The sequence below is a fragment of the Labeo rohita genome, chromosome 12 (genome assembly GCF_022985175.1).
Source record: "Labeo rohita strain BAU-BD-2019 chromosome 12, IGBB_LRoh.1.0, whole genome shotgun sequence".
NCBI lineage: Eukaryota > Metazoa > Chordata > Actinopteri > Cypriniformes > Cyprinidae > Labeo > Labeo rohita.
This window is the reverse complement of record NC_066880.1, coordinates 20,886,680-20,905,504: the sequence shown is the minus strand read 5'-3', so window position 1 is coordinate 20,905,504 and position 18,825 is coordinate 20,886,680. Positions and strand designations below refer to the sequence as shown.

Sequence of the window (18,825 nt, the reverse complement as noted above, 5' to 3'; positions counted from 1 at the left end):
TCATTCCTTTATCCAGATTCACTTCAAACCCTTAAGATTGCCAGATCCATGCTGATGCTCTCAGAACTGGGATAGCCATGGTAGAACCTTAATTTTGTGCTCAGTGACCCATTTTTGTGTTGATTTTGATGGTCCTTTTGGATCATTGTTCTGTTAGCAGCTCCAACCACGGCCCATTATAAGGCTTTCTGACCCCAAGACTTTACTACTTTTTTTTACAATTTCTCCAGAAGTAGGCAGATTTGTAACATTTCCTGTTGATTGTAACTCCTTGATTATTGTCCTAGTGGTGGGAAGAAAAACGTTCAGTGTTTTAGTTCTTTTCGTTCTCTCTCTTTTTTTTTTTTTGACTGTTTTGTGCTAATTTCTTGACTTAATATTTTGTAACGCTCAACAATCGGTTGCTGCACAACAGACTGTATTCTTTTTTGTTCCCCATTGATAAAGGGAATTTGGTCTTTGTGTTCCTCATATTTATATATTTCTCTGAAACAGGAAGTTATGGCTGGATAATTCTGTGTTCCTAGTCACCCTGGTGTTCTAAAAAATGTAAATGTGAATGGAATATAGAGCTTCAGATTTTACTCATAATAATTTCTATGACTAGAAATAATTGTGGCCAGTGTGTATTAGAGAAAAAAATATATTCATGGTCCTTTTGGATAATTTTTCTGTTAGAAGCCCCAACCACGGCCCTTTACAAGGCTTTCTAACCCCAAGACTTATTTTTTATAATTTCTCCAGCTGTCGTCCATGAAGAGTCTTTGGCAACTCAAGCTATCCTCTTAATTTGTAACATTTGTAACATTTCCTGTTTATTGTAACTCCTTGATTACTGTCCTAGTGGTGGGAATGAAAACGTTCAATGCTTTAGCTCTTTTCTTTCTTTTTTTTTTTTTCTTTTTTTTTGACTGTTTTGTGCTATTTTCTTAACTTCATATTTTGTAAAGCTCAACAGTCTGTTGCTGCACAACAACTATATATTTTTTTGTTCCCCATTGTTATGGATAATAAAGTGAATTTGGTCTCTGTGTTCCTCATGTTTATATTCTCTGAAACAGGAAGTTATGGCTGGATAATTCCATGTTCCTAGTCACCCTGGTTATGATTTTACTCATAATATTTATACGACTACACATAATTGTGGCCATTGTGTATTAGAGAAAAAAATATTTTCATGTGATTTTTTTTTTTAAAGTGATTTTTTGTGATTTTTTTTTTTTTTTAGTTGTATTTACTTTTTTAAATGAAAAATCAGAAGAATAAACAATACAGATTTATTTTTACAATCCTCTTTGATCATATCTTTTAGGGTACCAATATGATTCTGACAATGACAAAAAAGACTAATTGCAATGATTTAAAAAATAATTTGTTACAAAGAGATTTCTTCCTTTTATTATTCAACAACTGATGTGTTCACTTTATTTTGCTTGCTTTAAAAAAGTTCTCTTATTTAGTAACATTTTTTTGTTTGCTTGATTTTTGTTGTTATGTTTTTTGTTTTTTTTGTTTTTTTGTTTGGATTGCCTTTTTCTGCTGCCATTGTTTTGCTTGGATTTTCCTCTCAGTTCCAACAATTTTAAGCTTTCTTGGTTCATTCCATGTTTTATAGGCAACCTCTGTCATGCTCATTTAGATTAGCACAGTCCCTGCTGACCAATATGATATTTGCATCTAAAATATCACCAAATAAGGTTTTTTTTTTTTTTTTTTCCCAAACATTTATTATTTTGAGGATTATATGTGTGGCCCTGTTTATGTAACACATATTTATTAAAAATAGTCCTTATTTTTTTGTAAATATTTTATGATTTGTCTGCGTCCCTCATTTTGACTTACCACCCCATCACACTGACTTGTTTTGGCTGTAAATAATTTTCAGTTGATTTAAATGACATCACAATGCGGAAGTTACATAATTTAAGCCTTGTAGCCACCAAGAACTAAAGTAGGCTAGTACTGACATTCTTTTACTTTGTTTATTTATTGCTTTTTCATGTTAGGCAGGGTACGTCAAGCTTAAACCAACAACCCCGTCACACAAAATAGATAGGGAAAACAGTTCCCTTTCAAGGGAACATTGAACTGTGTCCTCTAGCGGTCGCTATGGGGAACGTCTCCAGCGTGACCCATGTCTGAAGCATACATTCAAAACTACAACATGTTGGCCGGCAACAGCCTATGACATCACTACCAACGCGACCACAGTATAAAATGGCGCCAGGAGAATACGTCATCCTCTTCTTCGTCTTTAGTGACTGTTTTCTCTAGCATGCATTCTTACTGGTGGAAAGAACTATTTTCTTCCCTTATTCATCATGGCGAGCACTAGTAAGACGTTTAAGAGTTGTGTGGATCTGTGTCCTTGCTATTTGATACCTGATGACACACACAATCTTTGCGTCTTTTGTTTGGGGGAAGGGCACGCACCCGATGTCCTCGAGGGGGCAATCTGCATGCACTGCGAGCGTTTCTCTATGAAGAAGCTCTGCTCTCATCTGTCTCTCTTTTCGAGAAAGGAAGGACAGCCGTCTGCTCCCTTCCTCTGCCGAGGCATGGAGGAGAATGAGCTCCCAGGTGGATTTAGCCAATGACTTAAAGAAGGGGCTTTTCCTCTCGTGCACATCGGCCCAGGAGGAGGGCGTGCTGCTAGATGATGATGATGTGGTTTCCCTGACATCATCTGATCCAGCAGCTAGTGCTCTGTTGGGTTCTACCCAGGGATAGCAGGAGATGTCAGAGAAGGGCGAAGAAGCCGAGGCTGAGCCCTCTCAATCTTCCTGCCCTGCGTACAATGAGTTGTTGAAGGTTATGGACCAACCAAGACTTGACCTGCTGTGGAAGCAGGCTAAGAAGGGGGGTCGTCTCGACAAACGCTATCTTTCTGACCATAGGCCCCCAGCTTAAGTGAGTCTGAGTTTGAGAAGGTATGGAAAAAGCTGTATTCTTCCCATATCCATAATTTCCAACATGCTAATTGTGCAAACACTGAATGGATGCGTGAGTACGGCCATGAGAAGATGCCCCCTGTAGAAGAGACGCTGGCTAACTATCTCTCTATGGGTGAGACATCTTCTCTCAAGACGCCATCCTTGCCATCTAAGCCCTTTCAGGATACATCTCGCTTAAATGGAAATGCGTACACAGAAGCAGGTCAGGCTGTGGGTTCACTGCACACTATGGTGGTGCTTCAAGCTTACCAGGCTGAGCTGCTGAAAGACCTGGATAAAGGTCAGGGTCTTTCCCCTGATGAGGTTGCTGAGCTGAGCTGCGCTGCACCACGGATCTCACTCTCCGTGCCATTAAGCAGGCCTCCACCGCCATGGGCAGATATATGGTGGCCATGGTGATTACAGAGAGACATTTGTGGGTGAACCTGGCTAATATCGGGAGGAAAGAGTGGGGCTTTCTTCTCAATGCACCGGATTCGCCTTCCGAGCTTTTCAGTACCTCCGTCGAGACGGTGGTTGAGAAGTTTAGGGAGGAAAAGGCATGCTCAGTGGCTTTTAAAACCTTCATTCCTCGAAGGTCCAGGCCTGAGCCCGAACAACACAGGGGTCCTGGCCATCCCGTTCTGAGAAGCAAAGATGAGCACAGAAGACTAGTGTTGCGACTCATGTCCCTCCCCCGCTGAGATGAGGGGGAGGCAGACAAGACCAGGGGGGTGTGATCCAGACGAGGCAACGTTCTCACCTGGATCAGAGTAAAACCTGAACATCTGCTCGCTTCCCTCGGGGGGTTAAACATCTGCCCTTATCTTTCCCTTCTTAATTCTGAGACACTCTACCTATGTCTCGCCCTGAGGGGCTCCCTGTTTCAGGCTTTCCACCCAATCATTGTGCTTTCATCTAAGTGGGGGCCACATCTCATGTAGGAACAGAGCGGCTTTCTCCCCAAGCCTCACACTGTCTTTCGGTGGACTGGGTGAGTCACTGAGTACACTGTTTTTCCACCGAGGTGTGAATGAAAAGTGTTTCTGTGGAAACTCTTCTGAATGCTCTGGCTCTGAGGAGCAACAGCTCTCCATGCATGATTGGGCCCTTGTCATTCCTCGTAAAATACCCACTATAGCCTGAGGGCAGGGGGCGCTGCTGCATACTGTGCAGCCATACTAAGTTGCTGGATTCATCTCTGCTGAAATGTCTGATCCCCTGGGCGGATCAGGTTTTCCTGTTTACTTTTCAGGAGTTAGAAACCTGTCCCTGAGCACTGACCACTTATTTTGGTCAAGTAGATTAGCTCCATGGCAGCGTTATCAGACAACTAGCTGCTTGCTGAGTTGTCTGTTCTGGTTGGGCGTTGCGATGCTTCCCTCACCTTGAGGGTTGGCCCTGAGCATTTCCCCCTACTGGGCATATGAAGTTTTTCCCTCACTGCCTACCTCCTGGAGCCACCTTGGGCCCCACTCTACCTATGTATCCTCGGTGATACCGATCTGGACAGGCTGTTGCTACCTGTGTTCTGTGACATGGTTCCTGAGCGACCCATGCAAAAGCAGCAGTAGCCCCGGGTGGCAGGCTAGGCCTAGTTACTACCCTAGGCTCTTAGCTGTATTCCCTAAAGGAATTCCCCGGGTCTAGCATTCTGACCCCGTACAGGTAAGTCTTTGGGTATGCAGCTCAAGCCGTTGAACCGTCCCTGGGGCAACTCCCTTAAGCTTTAGTAAAGTTGGTAATTAGTGCTCGCCTTTGCGCTTAGCATGCACTCCCCTCAGCATGGCAGCGTGGGTATAATGGTCCCCATAGCGACCGTTAGAGGACGCAGTTCGATGTTCCCTCAAAAGGGAACGTCTCAGGTTACATATGTAACCATGGTTCCCTGAGAAAGGAATGAGACACTGCGCCCTCTAGAATCCTCGCAATGCTTCGGACACAAGCTTCAGATGAAGAAACGGATGACGTATTCTCCCGGCGCCCTTTTTTACTATGATTGCGCCAGTAGTGACGTCATAGGCTGTTGCCGGCCAACACGTTGTACTTTTGAATGTATGCTTCAGACAAAGGTCATGCTGGAGACGTTCCCCATAGTGACCACTACAGGACACAGTGTCTCGTTCTCTTCTCAGGGAACCATGGTTACATTCGTAACCTGAGACGTTTTTATTACATTTTTTACATTAATAATGCAAAGAAACTTATTTTTCAGATTGAATGCATGTATGCTAGGTGTGGAACATGATCACATGGGAAATTTGCGGCCATTTTGGCATGAAATTTACCTCCCCGTCACATTTTATTGTGACATGATGGAAAGGGATGTAATAGGTTCTGCTTCCTGTTTGAATGTAAGGATGTGTGAAATCAAGGATTCTAATATAGACTAATCAATTTATTTTCTGTTAACCCTACCCTGTTCACTCACTCACTCACTCACTATACCACTCACTTACTATATCACTCACTGACTATATCACTTACACACTTATTACTCACTATCTCTATTAGTCACTCATCACTCACTATTGTCAGCTGCATAAAAGTGGATGAAGTAGAACAATAAGAGAAAAGAAAAAGGCAGTCAAGGTAGTGCTGTCACGGGTATGTCGTCGTGTGCGGGGAATAACGCAGGAGGAGAGCGGAGGTCCAATAAGTGCAGTTTATTTATATAATCCACAGAGAACAAACTTAGGGAAACACAGGGAACCAGCAACCACGACGACCAATAAACGTGAAGACAATATAATCACCGACAATGACTAGTGGAACAAACAAACCTTAAATATACAGAAACAGGGGAGTGGTCACAAACAAGCAAACGAGGGGAAGTACAAATATGGGCAAGACTAAACCAAATGAAACAAAACCTAAGGGGGGGAAACACGGACTAAACCAAATACACTAGAAAACAGAAGGGAAAAACACTAGGAAAAACAATACAAAACTGAACACAATCCTGACATTACCCCCCCCCCCTCTTATAAGGCGCGACTCGCGCCGTAACACATACACTGGGGTGGGAGGGTGGGCGCCCTGGAAGTCCGTGCTGGGCAAACACAGGGTACATAAGGGGCGTACCTCCAGGGCGGATCAGGGAGCCATGGCCGAGCACACAGTCCATTTAGCCATGGTGGATCGGGGAGTTCAGGGAGCCATGGCCGAGCACACAGTCCATTTGGCCATGGTGGATCGGGGAGTTCAGGGAGCCATGGCCAAGCACACAGTCCATTTGGCCATGGCTGAACAGGGGAGTAGCCCCCCCCCCCCAAAATTTTCTTGGGGGAACTTAGGGTTCTGCCAGCCCTGGCGAGCGCCGGATGAAGTGCCGGCTCAGGGGGGCGCGCTGGGGGGGCCGACTCTGGAGGGCGCACAGAAGGAGGAGCATACTCTGGAGGATGCGCCGGAGGGCGCGCTGAAGGAGGAGCTGACTCTGGAGGACGCGCCGGATGGCGCGCTGAAGGAGGAGCAGACTCTGGAGGGCGCGCAGGAGGGCGCGCTGAAGGAGGAGCCGACTCTGGAGGGCGCGCTGAAGGAGGAGCTGACTCTGGAGGGCGCGCGGGACAGGGCTCCGGCTCTAGAGGGCGAGCTGGACAGGGCCCCGGCTCTGGAAGGTGAGCTGGACAGGGCTCCGGCTCTGGAGGGCGAGCTGGACAGAGCTCCGGCTCTGGAGGGCGAGCTGGACAGAGCTCCGGCTCTGGAGGGCGAGCTGGAGCCCTCCCGGGTTGAGCGTGCCACTGCGTCAAGGACAGGGACCTGGGGAGAGCAGGGATAGAGGAGGTGGACAGAGAAAGGGGAGAAGCAGAGAGTTCTACAGTTAACGCCGCCTCCCTATGAGGCTCTACAGCCTGGGCTGACACCTCAGGAGGCGTTGGCGCGGCTTCTCCGGCGAGCAAGGTTTTTGGAGCGAACTTGAGACCAGACGAGAGCACTGCCTCTAGAGAGCACGTTGGAGAAAGTTCCGTCACTGGAGGGCGTGCTGGAGAGAGCTCGGTCTCTGGTGTGCGTGCTGGTGGCGACTTGGGCTCTGGTGTGCGTGCTGGTGGCAACTCGGGCTCAGGTGTGTGCGCTGGAGCCAGCTCGGCCTCTAGTGTGTGCGCTGGAACCTGACTTGGCTCAGGAGATACAGCTGCAACTTGACTGGACTTAGAAACTTGACTGGACTCAGTAGGCGCAGCCACCACTTGACTGGATTCAGGAGACGCACCAGGAACTTGACTTGACTCGGCCGTGACGTTACTTGACCCACGAAGCGCCGCCAAAACTAGACTCGACTCAGTAAACTCAGCTGCAACATGACTTAACTGAGGAACCACAGCAGTAATGTGACTTGACTCTGGAACGTCCGCTATAGCTTGACTTGACTCATGGGAGTCAGCTGTGACTGGACTTGCTTCAGAAAACCCCGCTGCAGCCTGACTTGACTCTTGCAACGTAGCTGCAACTTGACTTGACACCGGAAACGCAGCTGCCACTTGACTTGACACAGGAAATGCAGCTGTCATTTGACGTGACTCGGGATCTTGACTAGACTCCGGAAATACAGCTGCAACTTGACTGGACTCCGTACACGCAGCGGCATCTCGACTTGACTGAGGAACAACAGCCGTGACTTGACTTGACTCAGCCGCTTGACTTAACTTAGAAGATGCAGCTTTAACTTGGCTTGACACAGGAAACGCATTTGCAACTTGACATGAGTCACTTACAACAGCCGGCATCATACTAGACTCTGGAATGACAGCAGCAGCTTGACTTGACACAGGAACCGCAGTTGCAACTTGACTTGACTCAGAAGCCGCAGACTCTGGCGTGGCAGCCATCTTGCGTGCAGACTCTGGCGTGGCAGCCATCTTGCGTGCAGACTCGGGAAGCGTAGCTGCAACTTGACTTGACTCGGGAACTTGACTTAACTCAGAAACTGCAGCTGCAACTTGACTTGACTCGGAAACTTGACTTGACTCAGCCGCTTGACTTGACTCAGCGGAAGCAGCTGCAGTCTTACTTGACACCGGAGATGCAGCTGTAACTTGACTTGACTCGGGAAACACAGCTGAAACTTGACTAGACCCTGGAGAGGCAGCTGCAACTTTACGGTGCTTCTTGCGCTTAGTGGCCGCGGCGGGAGTCCGAGCACTGGCCGCGGGAACTGGGGTGCGCACAGGAGCTGCCACTCGGATATTAGCTGCCCGTGCCCGTGGTGGGTCCAGTACATGAGCCATCCTTACCACGGACGGCGGCTTCCGGAAGCTGGCCGCGGACTCCGGGCTGAGGATGAGGGAGGAACTGGGGGTGAACGAGGGAAGACAGGAAGGAACGAGCCCGCTGGAACCGCACGTGGAGGAAGCTGGCTGGTGGTGAGTTGGAGCGGCCACGTGTTTGTTAATGGGGGGAAGATCGGAGTCTTCCACTTCGACACAGAAATTGGAATTACAAAGAGCAAGGACATGGTTGATAAACTCTGCAACCGGCTTGCAGCGTTCCTCATAAGTGATCGAACAGACCAGAGAATCATCCTTTAGCCCCATTAAGAAACACGTGTTAATCATCGCATCGGTCCAGCTCACCAGATGGTAAAAGCTCAAAAATTCCTCCACATACTGTTCCACTGGCCTCTCCGCCTGTCGAAGGCTTCTGATCCTCTCCTCAGCCCGGAACATCTTCTGTTTTTGGTCGGTGATTCTGTCACGGGTATGTCGTTGTGTGCGGGGAATAACGCAGGAGGAGAGCGGAGGTCCAATAAGTGCAGTTTATTTATATAATCCACAGAGAACAAACTTAGGGAAACACAGGGAACCAGCAACCACGACGACCAATAAACGTGAAGACAATATAATCACCGACAATGACTAGTGCAACAAACAAACCTTAAATATACAGAAACAGGGGAGTGGTCACAAACAAGCAAACGAGGGGAAGTACAAATATGGGCAAGACTAAACCAAATGAAACAAAACCTAAGGGGGGGAAACACGGACTAAACCAAATACACTAGAAAACAGAAGGGAAAAACACTAGGAAAAACAATACAAAACTGAACACAATCCTGACAAGTGCGTAGTTAGGATTATAAATAAATGGACACATGTAGAGAATAAGAAGCAGGCCTATCATTGATGGGTAGCTGTTTTTACATATGGTGTACATGACTTGTCCATACCACCCTGTCACATCAGTTACACCTCGTCACAGAGTCATTTTGTTAAATGTTTATAGAAAGGAAATGAAATGTCACATAAATTAATGTTGAATGATGTTCTTGTCAGTGGGCCTGATGTGTGTGTGTGTGTGTGTGTGTGTGTGTATTTTATGTATTAACTCAGATAATTCATATAATTTATAAGCTCTTGTGGTGTGGCGGCCACTTTATCCCTTTTGGTAGCCTGTTCCCTCCATTTGCTGCCTCTGCCGGCATTGTTAAACACAATGAACAAGTGACCAATCTTAGCCGCAGCTTCAACGTCTATTTGTAGTGTAGGGGGCGGAATGCTTCAGATTCTAGAAAGCATTTGATTGGACACAAAGTTTGATGAGAAGCTGAAGTGCAGGGTGATGTAATTAAAATCGTTGATTCATAACTGGCCCCCAGGTTCACAGACAAGGCTTAAGCCTAGTCCCAGACTAAAATGTAAATCTGAGCTGTTTCAACTGACAGAAACTTGCGCTGACTTATCTTAAAATACATCAGTGTCTTTGTTTTGTCTCAAGATGCACACCACCAATTTTCTTTTTTCTGAGAGATGTTTATAAAAATTACCAGGCCTGTAAATTTTGAATGCTTATATCTTGTAAACACAAGTTTTGTGTCGTTGTTTTGCACACTAGCTTATAAGTAACCTTAAGGCTAACATATTTATACAAAAAAACTTTCATTTTGATTTCATGGGGACTCAAAGGGGTGGTTGATTGTAATTTTACTTTTTTTTTTAACTTTAGTGAGTGTGTGATGTTGCTGTTTGTACATCAATAATATCTGCAAAGTTATATCTGAAAGTTTAATGCAAATAAGGGCATTGTCTTTTAAATTTATGGTAGTTTAATGCCTACAAAAATGGCTCGTATGGACTACAACGAGCCTGGAAATTTACATAAAACCTGCCTCTGGGAACATGCAACAAAGGGGGCGAGGCCATGTTGTGCTGCTTTAGAAAAGAGGAAGAGTTGTTGCCATGTCAAAACTAGGGTTGCACAAAAAATCTATTCATATATGAATCTGGATTCCGTCTTCTAACGACTCACAAATGGATTCACAAGTTTCAAAATCAATGTTCTAAAGCAGCGGTTATATCCTTAATCCTGTTCCTCACGTCCCCCTGCTCTGCAAACAAAATACATTTTCTATATTGTCATGTGAAAAGTAAAAAATAACTTGTATCTCTTGTAAATGAATATTATTTTAAGTAATGCAATGTGAAAAGTAGAAAATAATAACTTATATCTCCTGTAAACAAATAATAAAAATTAAAATAATGAATGTAAATAAAACACTGCTGATTAAGAGAAAGAGCATGGCACCATCTCAGTGATCTTGTCCTATTACTCTATATCCGCAAGTATTTACTCTAGGTTCTTACTGGCCATTCACACAGAACACGTCTTTGAGTCTAAAGGTGGTCGCACACCATCGTGCGATGTCTTTAAAATGCTTATTTTCTATAAGAAAACCCCACCGGTGGCGCCATTCGCCATCTGTCCGCGGTGCCCAGCCACGCCGTGTTGTACTTGTAGTACAAGGTGTTCTAGACGCGGTCCACTGTGCGACCGCCTTTTAAAATGCGAGACGCAGTGCTCAGGAATGTTAAAAAATACATAAAGAAATTTTAAAAAAGCGCAGCACATAATGCCTGCTCCGCCATGTTGCCGTCGAATACAAAAGTTGCCATGCCAACCTGCTACTGTGAACAAAAGCTGGCAACTCTTGCCCTGCCTCCAGGGTCTTCAGATTGGTCCACTGTTTTGGATCTGACATTGATGAGCGGTGCTGCATTTAAAAGTTTAATTTCTTTTAACGCACCACTCATGTGCGAGACGCTGTAAAAATAAAAGCACAACGGTCATACACGTCCATATAGCGCCAACTACAGACACAGTAGTGTTTTTAAGGGTAACCCTGCTAAAAAAAAAAAAAAAACAGCTAAAACCAGCCTAAGCTGGGGTGCGTTTCCCAAAAGCATCGTTAGCCAACTATGGTCGCAAATTCCGTTGTTACCAGCATCATTCAGCGATTGGGTGTGTCTCGAAACCACAGTTCTAACTAACATTCGCAAACAGCATTGCAAAGTTATGTGGTTGGAACTACAGCTCTTGACCTGTGGTTAGAAGGAAAGTTCCTTGTTAGTAAGACATATGGGATCAATAAATTATGCTCTTTGGCACAATAAGCAAGATAACATGCAGTACAATCTTCAGTTCTATCTAAATATAAATGCATTTTAATCAAATGCATTTTTGCATATCCTCTATAAGCGCCGTTTTTGAATAGTGCACACGTGCATCAACGTTAAACCCCGGAGTATAACGTAAAAGGGAACCTGTGATGAATCAAACATCAAATAAAGCGAAATGACAGGGAACAAAAAAATAGCAAATTAGTCATCATGTGCCATGTTCAATATAGCTGCATTTTAGAGATCTCTAATCGGTTAAATAGCAGAAGTTATTACTTCACCACAGCATGTGACATCATTAACAATGGCCCTACATTGTTGAACTAATGTGGTTCAAACGTCAGAGTTCCCGTGTTCGGGAAACAGTCTTGACTAGCTAGTTCGTTTCCACAACAATGCATCGTACTATGGAGGTTAATCAGCGAGTTACGTCATTGTACGAGAAACCCACCCCCGGTTGGCTGGTTTTTAGCTGGTCATACACTCTTAAAAATAAAGGTTCTTTATTGGGATCAGTGGTTCTATGAAGAACCTTCAACATTAATGGAACCTTTCAAATGCAGAAAAGGTTCTTTATAGTCGAAAAAGGTTCTTTAGATTTTTAAAAAGTTCTTCAAAATGGTTCTTTTAGGAACTGTTTTAGGTTTTTGGGGGAACCAAAAATGGTTCCAGGCTGGTCTTAGCTGGTCAGGCTGGGAGACCAGCTGGAACAACCAGCCTGGCTGGCTGGTTTTAGCTGTGTTTTTTAGCAGGGAAATTATTGATTAATTTTTTTAAAACTGATTTAAAAAAAAAAAAAAAAAGGACCCAACTTCACTGACTAAGGTCCTTTGGCAAGGAAGTCCAGATTCCATCTGCATGCAGGACCGTATTAACCGTTGGGCTAGGCGGGGCTGAAGCCCCCGGGGCCTGAGCAAAGAGGGGGCCTGTGATTGGCTGTGGAGTAGATTGACAGGCATGGATAGCGGCGTTCGCCAAAGCCTCACCACGTCCTCCACATATTAGCGCTATTAGGGATTTTTCGATAAATCCCATATTATCATTAGAGATTAAAACTTCATGATTGAATTTGGTTTACCAATCAAATGCATTTCTTCTATATTTTACTTTTGAAGAACCTTGCACAAATCTACCAGGTGATCGCTGCACCTAATGCCATTCACCTCTCTTCACTTTGTTCTGGCATAATCTGGAAATGCTAGCCTACGCAATAGAACAATCTTCGATAAGAAAAATTTTTAACTTAAAAAAAAAAAAAAAAAAACACCATTGTAAAGGGGGCTGAGTTAGTTAGTCAAATCCCCAGCTAGGTTATTCTAGTAAAGCCAATGATGCAGTGGAAGTTGTGGAAACACAGTGGACAAGGATTGTGGGATTTAAGCATTGCGGTTTAAAAAGAAATGTAACTGTTTAGGGACAGCAAGGCAAAATTCATTTTAGCAAATGTGTGTGTTAAGACAGTTTCAGTGTGATATGTGTAGCGTGCACCTGCTTGTACAGCACCTGACTAAGCTTGAGTTCTTTTTCACGCCTTGCGCTTAAACGTTCAAATACACATAGTTACATGTCAAAATGCCTGTCTCTTCGTCAACACAATAATTTGTGTCTTAAATGAACATAATTAAGGTAGAGCCATTCATGGGCCTAAAATATAGGCCCTAGCCCGGCCCTGGCCCCCGAGATGCTTAGGCCCTAGCCCGGCCCTTGTCTGACAGCTTATCAGAATTCTCGGCCCGAGTCCTACCTGAGCCTCCCCTTTTCTCCCAAAATAGCTTATACTACTCTTATACTATTCTTTCAGCTATTAAAATGGTTTAGTTGTAATGGCAACGTGATTATATTTGTTTTGTTTTTTTATTGAGTTAATTTAGAAAAATGTTTAAAGAATTTTTTGTTTATTAAAAAGTTTTTGTTTTTTAAAGTAACGACCAAGCGGCCAGTGGAAGACTGATCATAGTCTGTTTGATCAATTTTGCTTTCTCAAACCATCACGACTTGACTAAAATAAAATCAATAGATATAAGACAATGTTATACACGTTAAGCCTAGATAAATGTGTGCTATTAGGCGCATCTCCAATCATTTGTGCGGAGAGTGGTAGCTGAAGTGTGCTGTGCAGGACATGGAGGTGCCAACGCAATCACTTGCATTTTTTCGGTGGAATCAATTTAAAATATTACATAATTTTTGCTCATAAAGGTAAGAGTAATACATCATTCGGAACTATAAACGGTCTACTTTTATTTGTGTGCACTCACAATGTCAACAAAACATTAACGGTGCTTTTATAAAATAAAGAAAACAAACATGATGCACTTTCTGTCGTCTCAACAGGAGCGCTTCACAAAATGAATCGAATGCGAATACATGCATCACAGACATGATAAATATATCTAGCTATAGAAAGCTTTAAATTATTACTTAATGAAATAAAACAAATCGAAAACAAAAACTGTTTCATTACGTAATCTGCAAAGATGCATTTGTCTGTAAAGGCACATCCAAAGAGGAGATGGCGAGTCAGGATCAGCAGCTTCATCCTTGTGACGCTCAGAAAACACTAGTTTATTAATAAATAATTCAAAAATCTCCTTACTATCAAAAATTAGAAAGAAATCACTCACTGTCCTTGAAAGAATCAAAGAATTTAGTATTTTTTGCTGTTGTAAGTAATGACTGTTTACTTGTCTTTAGTAAGCTTGTTTTTATTTAGGCTAGTTTTTTTTTGTGATATTGGCGGTGCTGAGAATGTTGCTGTTAAGCCATGTTTCCATTAATAATCATGATGTTACATTCTATAATGTATTTGTGTGGTGTCATCCAAAGCCACGGTTTATCTATTTTGTTCAGCAAAGACAGTACATTTGGAAGAAAGAAGCTTGTGAGAGAGAGTTGATGTGGATTTAGCTTTAGTCTAGCTCTATTGCCACCCTACTTTTCCCACCATTGTCTATGGTCTCAGCACTGATGCTGGGTCCTCTCTGCTGAACAGCAGTCCCCATCCAGGAGCAGGACTGGGCACCTCTGTAATACCACAAAGCCCGCCCTTCCATTAATGTTACCAGTATTATTAAAGTTAAAGGTAAAGTCAAGTAAGCATATTGTTCAGTCTAGCATTGTACCATAAGTTGTAATATTTAGAATGTGTCCATATATGTTTAGAATGTGTGTATATATTATATGTACTATATTATGAATGAATGTTCTTGCAGTACTGTGGATCATTACATAGCAGGCATGCTGCTCAGTGGTGTAGGAGATGCTCTGGGTTACAGGAATCAGCTGTGGGAATTCAACCAATCCGGCCCTGCCATCCACAAGGTCAGACATACAACAACACAACAATTCTTACTGTTAAGAAGAATCTTTGTATTAATATTTTAATATGTGTATATATATATATATATATATATATATATTACATGTTTATTATTAATGTTTTAATATTCCGTTTATTGTTAGACATACAGGTGTGCATCTCAATAAATTAGAATGTCATGGAAAAGATCATTTATTTCAGTAATTCAACTCAAATTGTGAAACTTGTGTATTAAATAAATTCAATGCACACAGACTGAAGTAGATGAAGTTGAAGTAGTTGAAGTTTGAAGTTTGGCTTACATTTAACAAAACCCACCAATTCACTATCTCAACAAATTAGAATACTTCATAAGACCAATAAAAAAAATTTTAGTTAATTGTTGGCCTTCTGGAAAGTATGTTCATTTATTGTATATGCACTCAATACTTGGTAGGGGCTCCATTTGCTTTAAAGTGCCCCTATTATGCCATTTTAAAGGTTGCTAATATTGTTTTAATAGACTCCCAAAACAGGTTTACATGTATGCAAGGTCAAAAAAACACTTCAGTTTTCTCCAAAAACAGATTTAATTTTACCCCATTTCTAAATGATTCATAAACGACTCGTGCGAAGCAGTTCCAAGAATTAGTCTCTCTAATCCCCTCCTTTCCCTGAGCCCTCACTGCTGTGATTGGTCAGATGGCGCAGTCCTTTATGATTGGTCCACCGCGTACGGCGCGTCGGAAAACGAAATGCCCATTGCCATAACTGACTGACAGCCCTGGATAATTGTCAATACATAGAAAAGATGGCATCGATTTTACCATAACAATTCCAGCCAGAGTCTGATGATGAAACGGCTGAAGTGGCTGATCGACAAGTTAGCACGGTCTACCGTGGAAAGTGCTCGCAATTTGCTTATATAAGCGAACCGGGCACACCTCTATGTTGTAAACATCAACAATGTATAGTGCATGAAGGCGGCTTTCACACCGAACGCAGAAAGCGCTGCGCTGGCCGCTGGGTTCAGTGCAGCCCTTTCAGAGCGCAGCGGCAAAAGTTAATTTGAACAACTCATTTGAACTTTGTCTGCGGCGTGCGTGCTCCGCTGCGCGTGCGTTTTGGTCGAGGCAGAAACAAGCAGGGCGGAAGCAATTAAAACGAATGGGTTTCATAGCACAGCCCTTTCCGCGTTCCGCCGTGTGAAAGCCGCTTCGTGCGCCATCCTTTATCATTACTCCAACTAATGAGACAGACAGTCAAGCTGCATCAATCACAAATTGTCAGACTACAATGGGTCCACAGCTGAACAGCAGAACTACAGAAGCGTGATTTAGCTGGTTAGCATGACATGGGCAGGGTTGTTACACAACATAACATACACAACTACTTATTTTGAACGATCGCTAGAAAATACAATCTTTGTAGATTCATCTTTTGGAAGTGAATATAAAACAATTTTACTCACAGCGTAGGGTACAGCGTCTTCCGTATAATGTACGTGTAAATTTCCATGTGACCTAAACCACATGGAAATTTATGGGCGGGCAAGTTGTTCGCGATGTAGAATGTGGGTGGACATTATGCAAATATGTTACTTCGTGACCTGTGGCCGTAACAGAAAAAGATTCAAAATCCTGACGACTTGTTCAGGCAAATGTGAGCCTTTTTGATAGACAATAACTTTATGTATCGTGCACTGTCGGCTTCACAACTTTGCAGATAGTTTATGTTCACATACAGCTACGTGAAACACTACATGAAAGATCATATTTGTAAAGGCATAATAGGGGCACTTTAATTACTGCCTCAATTTGGCGTGGCATGGAGGTGATCAGTCTGTGGCACTGCTGAGGTGGTATGGCAGCCCAGGGGTGCTTCTCAATATCCCTCCTCGTCTCCTTACTCCTCCGTCCTCCATCCTGTGACCCGGAAACCAATCAAGCTCAGCCATCTTGTAGGACATCTCAGTTCTCTAATTGCACCGTGAGGAGGCGAGGATCAAGGAGTGAGGAGGCTTCCTGAGGAGTCATGAGCGAGAATACACAGGTGTATCCTTTGCGGAAGTGTTTTATCAACTAAACATGACACATATAAATTCTTCTCGCCCTTCACATCTATCGTAATAATTTACATTTATATTTTATCTTTCCAGTTTAAATAATGTAATATATTTAAACAGGGCATCTTGCTTTATTCATATTTATTATGAATGCCTTAAATAATGAACTTTAACAACATATGGGCAGATCCAATTAGCGCAGCTGGTGACGCTTTAAAGTGACGCTTTAAAGTGACGCTTGAGTGGTCAAGAATATTCCAAAGTTCATCGAGGAAAGGAAGGAAGGAAAGGAAACGAGGATGCACAAATAAGGAATGAGAAGCACCCCAGGTTTCTTTGACAGTGGCCTTCAGCTCATCTGCATTTTTTAGTCTCTCGTTCTCATTTTCCTCTTGACAATACCCCAAAAATTCTGTATGGAGTTCAGGTCTGGTGAGTTTGCTGGCCATTTAACCAACTTTTGGTGATTCTGGCAGTGTAGGCAGGTGCCAAATCCTGCTGGAAAATGAAATCAGCATCTTTAAAAAGCTGGTCAGCAGAAGGAAGCATGAAGTGCTCTAAAGTGCTGGATACAGCACTCTGTGAACAGTCAGCTTCTTTGGCAATGAATGTTTGTGGCTTACCTTCCTTGTGAAGGGTGTCAATTATTGTCTTTTGGACAACTGTCAGATCAGCATCCTTCCCCATGAATGTGTAGCCTAGTGAACCAAACTGAGAGACCATTTTGAAGGCTCAGGAAACTTTTGTAGGTGTTTTGAGTTAATTAGTTGATTGGCATGTCACCATATTCTAATTTGTTGAGATAGTGAATTGGTGGGTTTTTGTTAAATGTGAGCCAAAATCATCACAGTTAACAGAACCAAAGACTTCTGTGTGCATTGAATTTATTTAATACACGAGTTTCACAATTTGAGTTGAATTACTGAAATAAATGAACTTTTCCACGACATTCTAATTTATTGAGATGCACCTGTATATCTGTATTATAGAGGAATATGGTTATTGTTTAAAAAAATATTGGCACATTTCTTGAAGAAATATTTTAACTTAACAGCTATATGTGCAGAATCTTTGGCATGCTCTCACTTGCTACCACTGGAAATCATTTATATGTGTCAGTTGGTCTGTCTGTCTTCCAAGTGTCATGTAGTGTTGCACTGTTATAGCAATATATATAGTATTATAGTACCTATTATAGTATTATAGTACAATATAGTATTGTGGTACCCAAGCCTCAAAATACTGGACTTTAGAGCCGTGTTATTATACTATTGTTTTTAATTTTTCCAACTGATTTTCAGTTTTATTTTTAGTAAAATAAATAAACAGTACTATTACTTACTGAAATTTGGATAAAGATTAGACTATGTTCTGGTGGTAATTATTAGCCTATAATCTGAGCCAATAAATTACATATCGCTGAATGGCATGTCACAAGAGCACGGATTCTTGTTCCGTGCTGCACACAAGTCAGAAAAGACTGACTGTTTAAGGGCGTAGATGCGTCTTGTAATCAGGGCTCTAGCCTCCAAAATGGTGTTAGTCACCCTCACAGGCAGCTGCAAAGACTCCCGTTGAGAGGCCAAACATGAAGGCTCTACAGCTCAGGACAAGGATGCCAGATCATGCTTGAGAGAGGAGGTTCTTCCTCAAAGTCCAGTTGGAATGAAAATGCTCCATATAAACACCTTAATCGGAATAAGAATGCTCAAACCGAATGAAATGAAGGTGTCGCGCCAAAGTGGGGGGCATTCGCGGGCCACGCCCCCCTATCCATCCTCTCCCTTCCTTGCTAAACGTGATAGATTTTGAAAGTGAAACTGGTAAAACGGCACGCTTAATTCAATTCAATTCAATTCAAATTTATTTGTATAGCACCTTTCATGATACATATCGTTGCAAAGCAACTTTACAGCAAATTAACGTTTTTACAATATATTTAGTAGTAGCTTACTAGTGGTGACTATGTCAAGCTGATGTACATATGGCAGAGATGTATGGTAAAGATCAATTAATGACCTAATTAAACAGACAAAGAACACTATAAATTAGCAACAAAATTCGGTCGTGCTGTATGTTGTTTCAGGGTTGACATCATCTCTTCTTAAGTGGTCTGGATCCAGAAGCTTGTGAATTCCT

At 42.9% G+C, this 18,825-nt stretch overlaps 1 protein-coding gene across 2 annotated transcripts in view; it reads left to right on the top strand.

The window, feature by feature from the left end:
- The window catches only part of LOC127173935 (ADP-ribosylhydrolase ARH1), a 38,796-nt gene that overhangs the window by 4,005 nt on the left and 15,966 nt on the right, over window positions 1-18,825 (top strand). For both annotated transcript variants that reach the window (XM_051124038.1, XM_051124039.1), the window contains exon 2: window positions 14,536-14,644. In XM_051124038.1, the coding sequence (XP_050979995.1) occupies window positions 14,536-14,644 (109 nt within the window). The remainder of the gene's footprint in view (window positions 1-14,535; window positions 14,645-18,825) is intronic.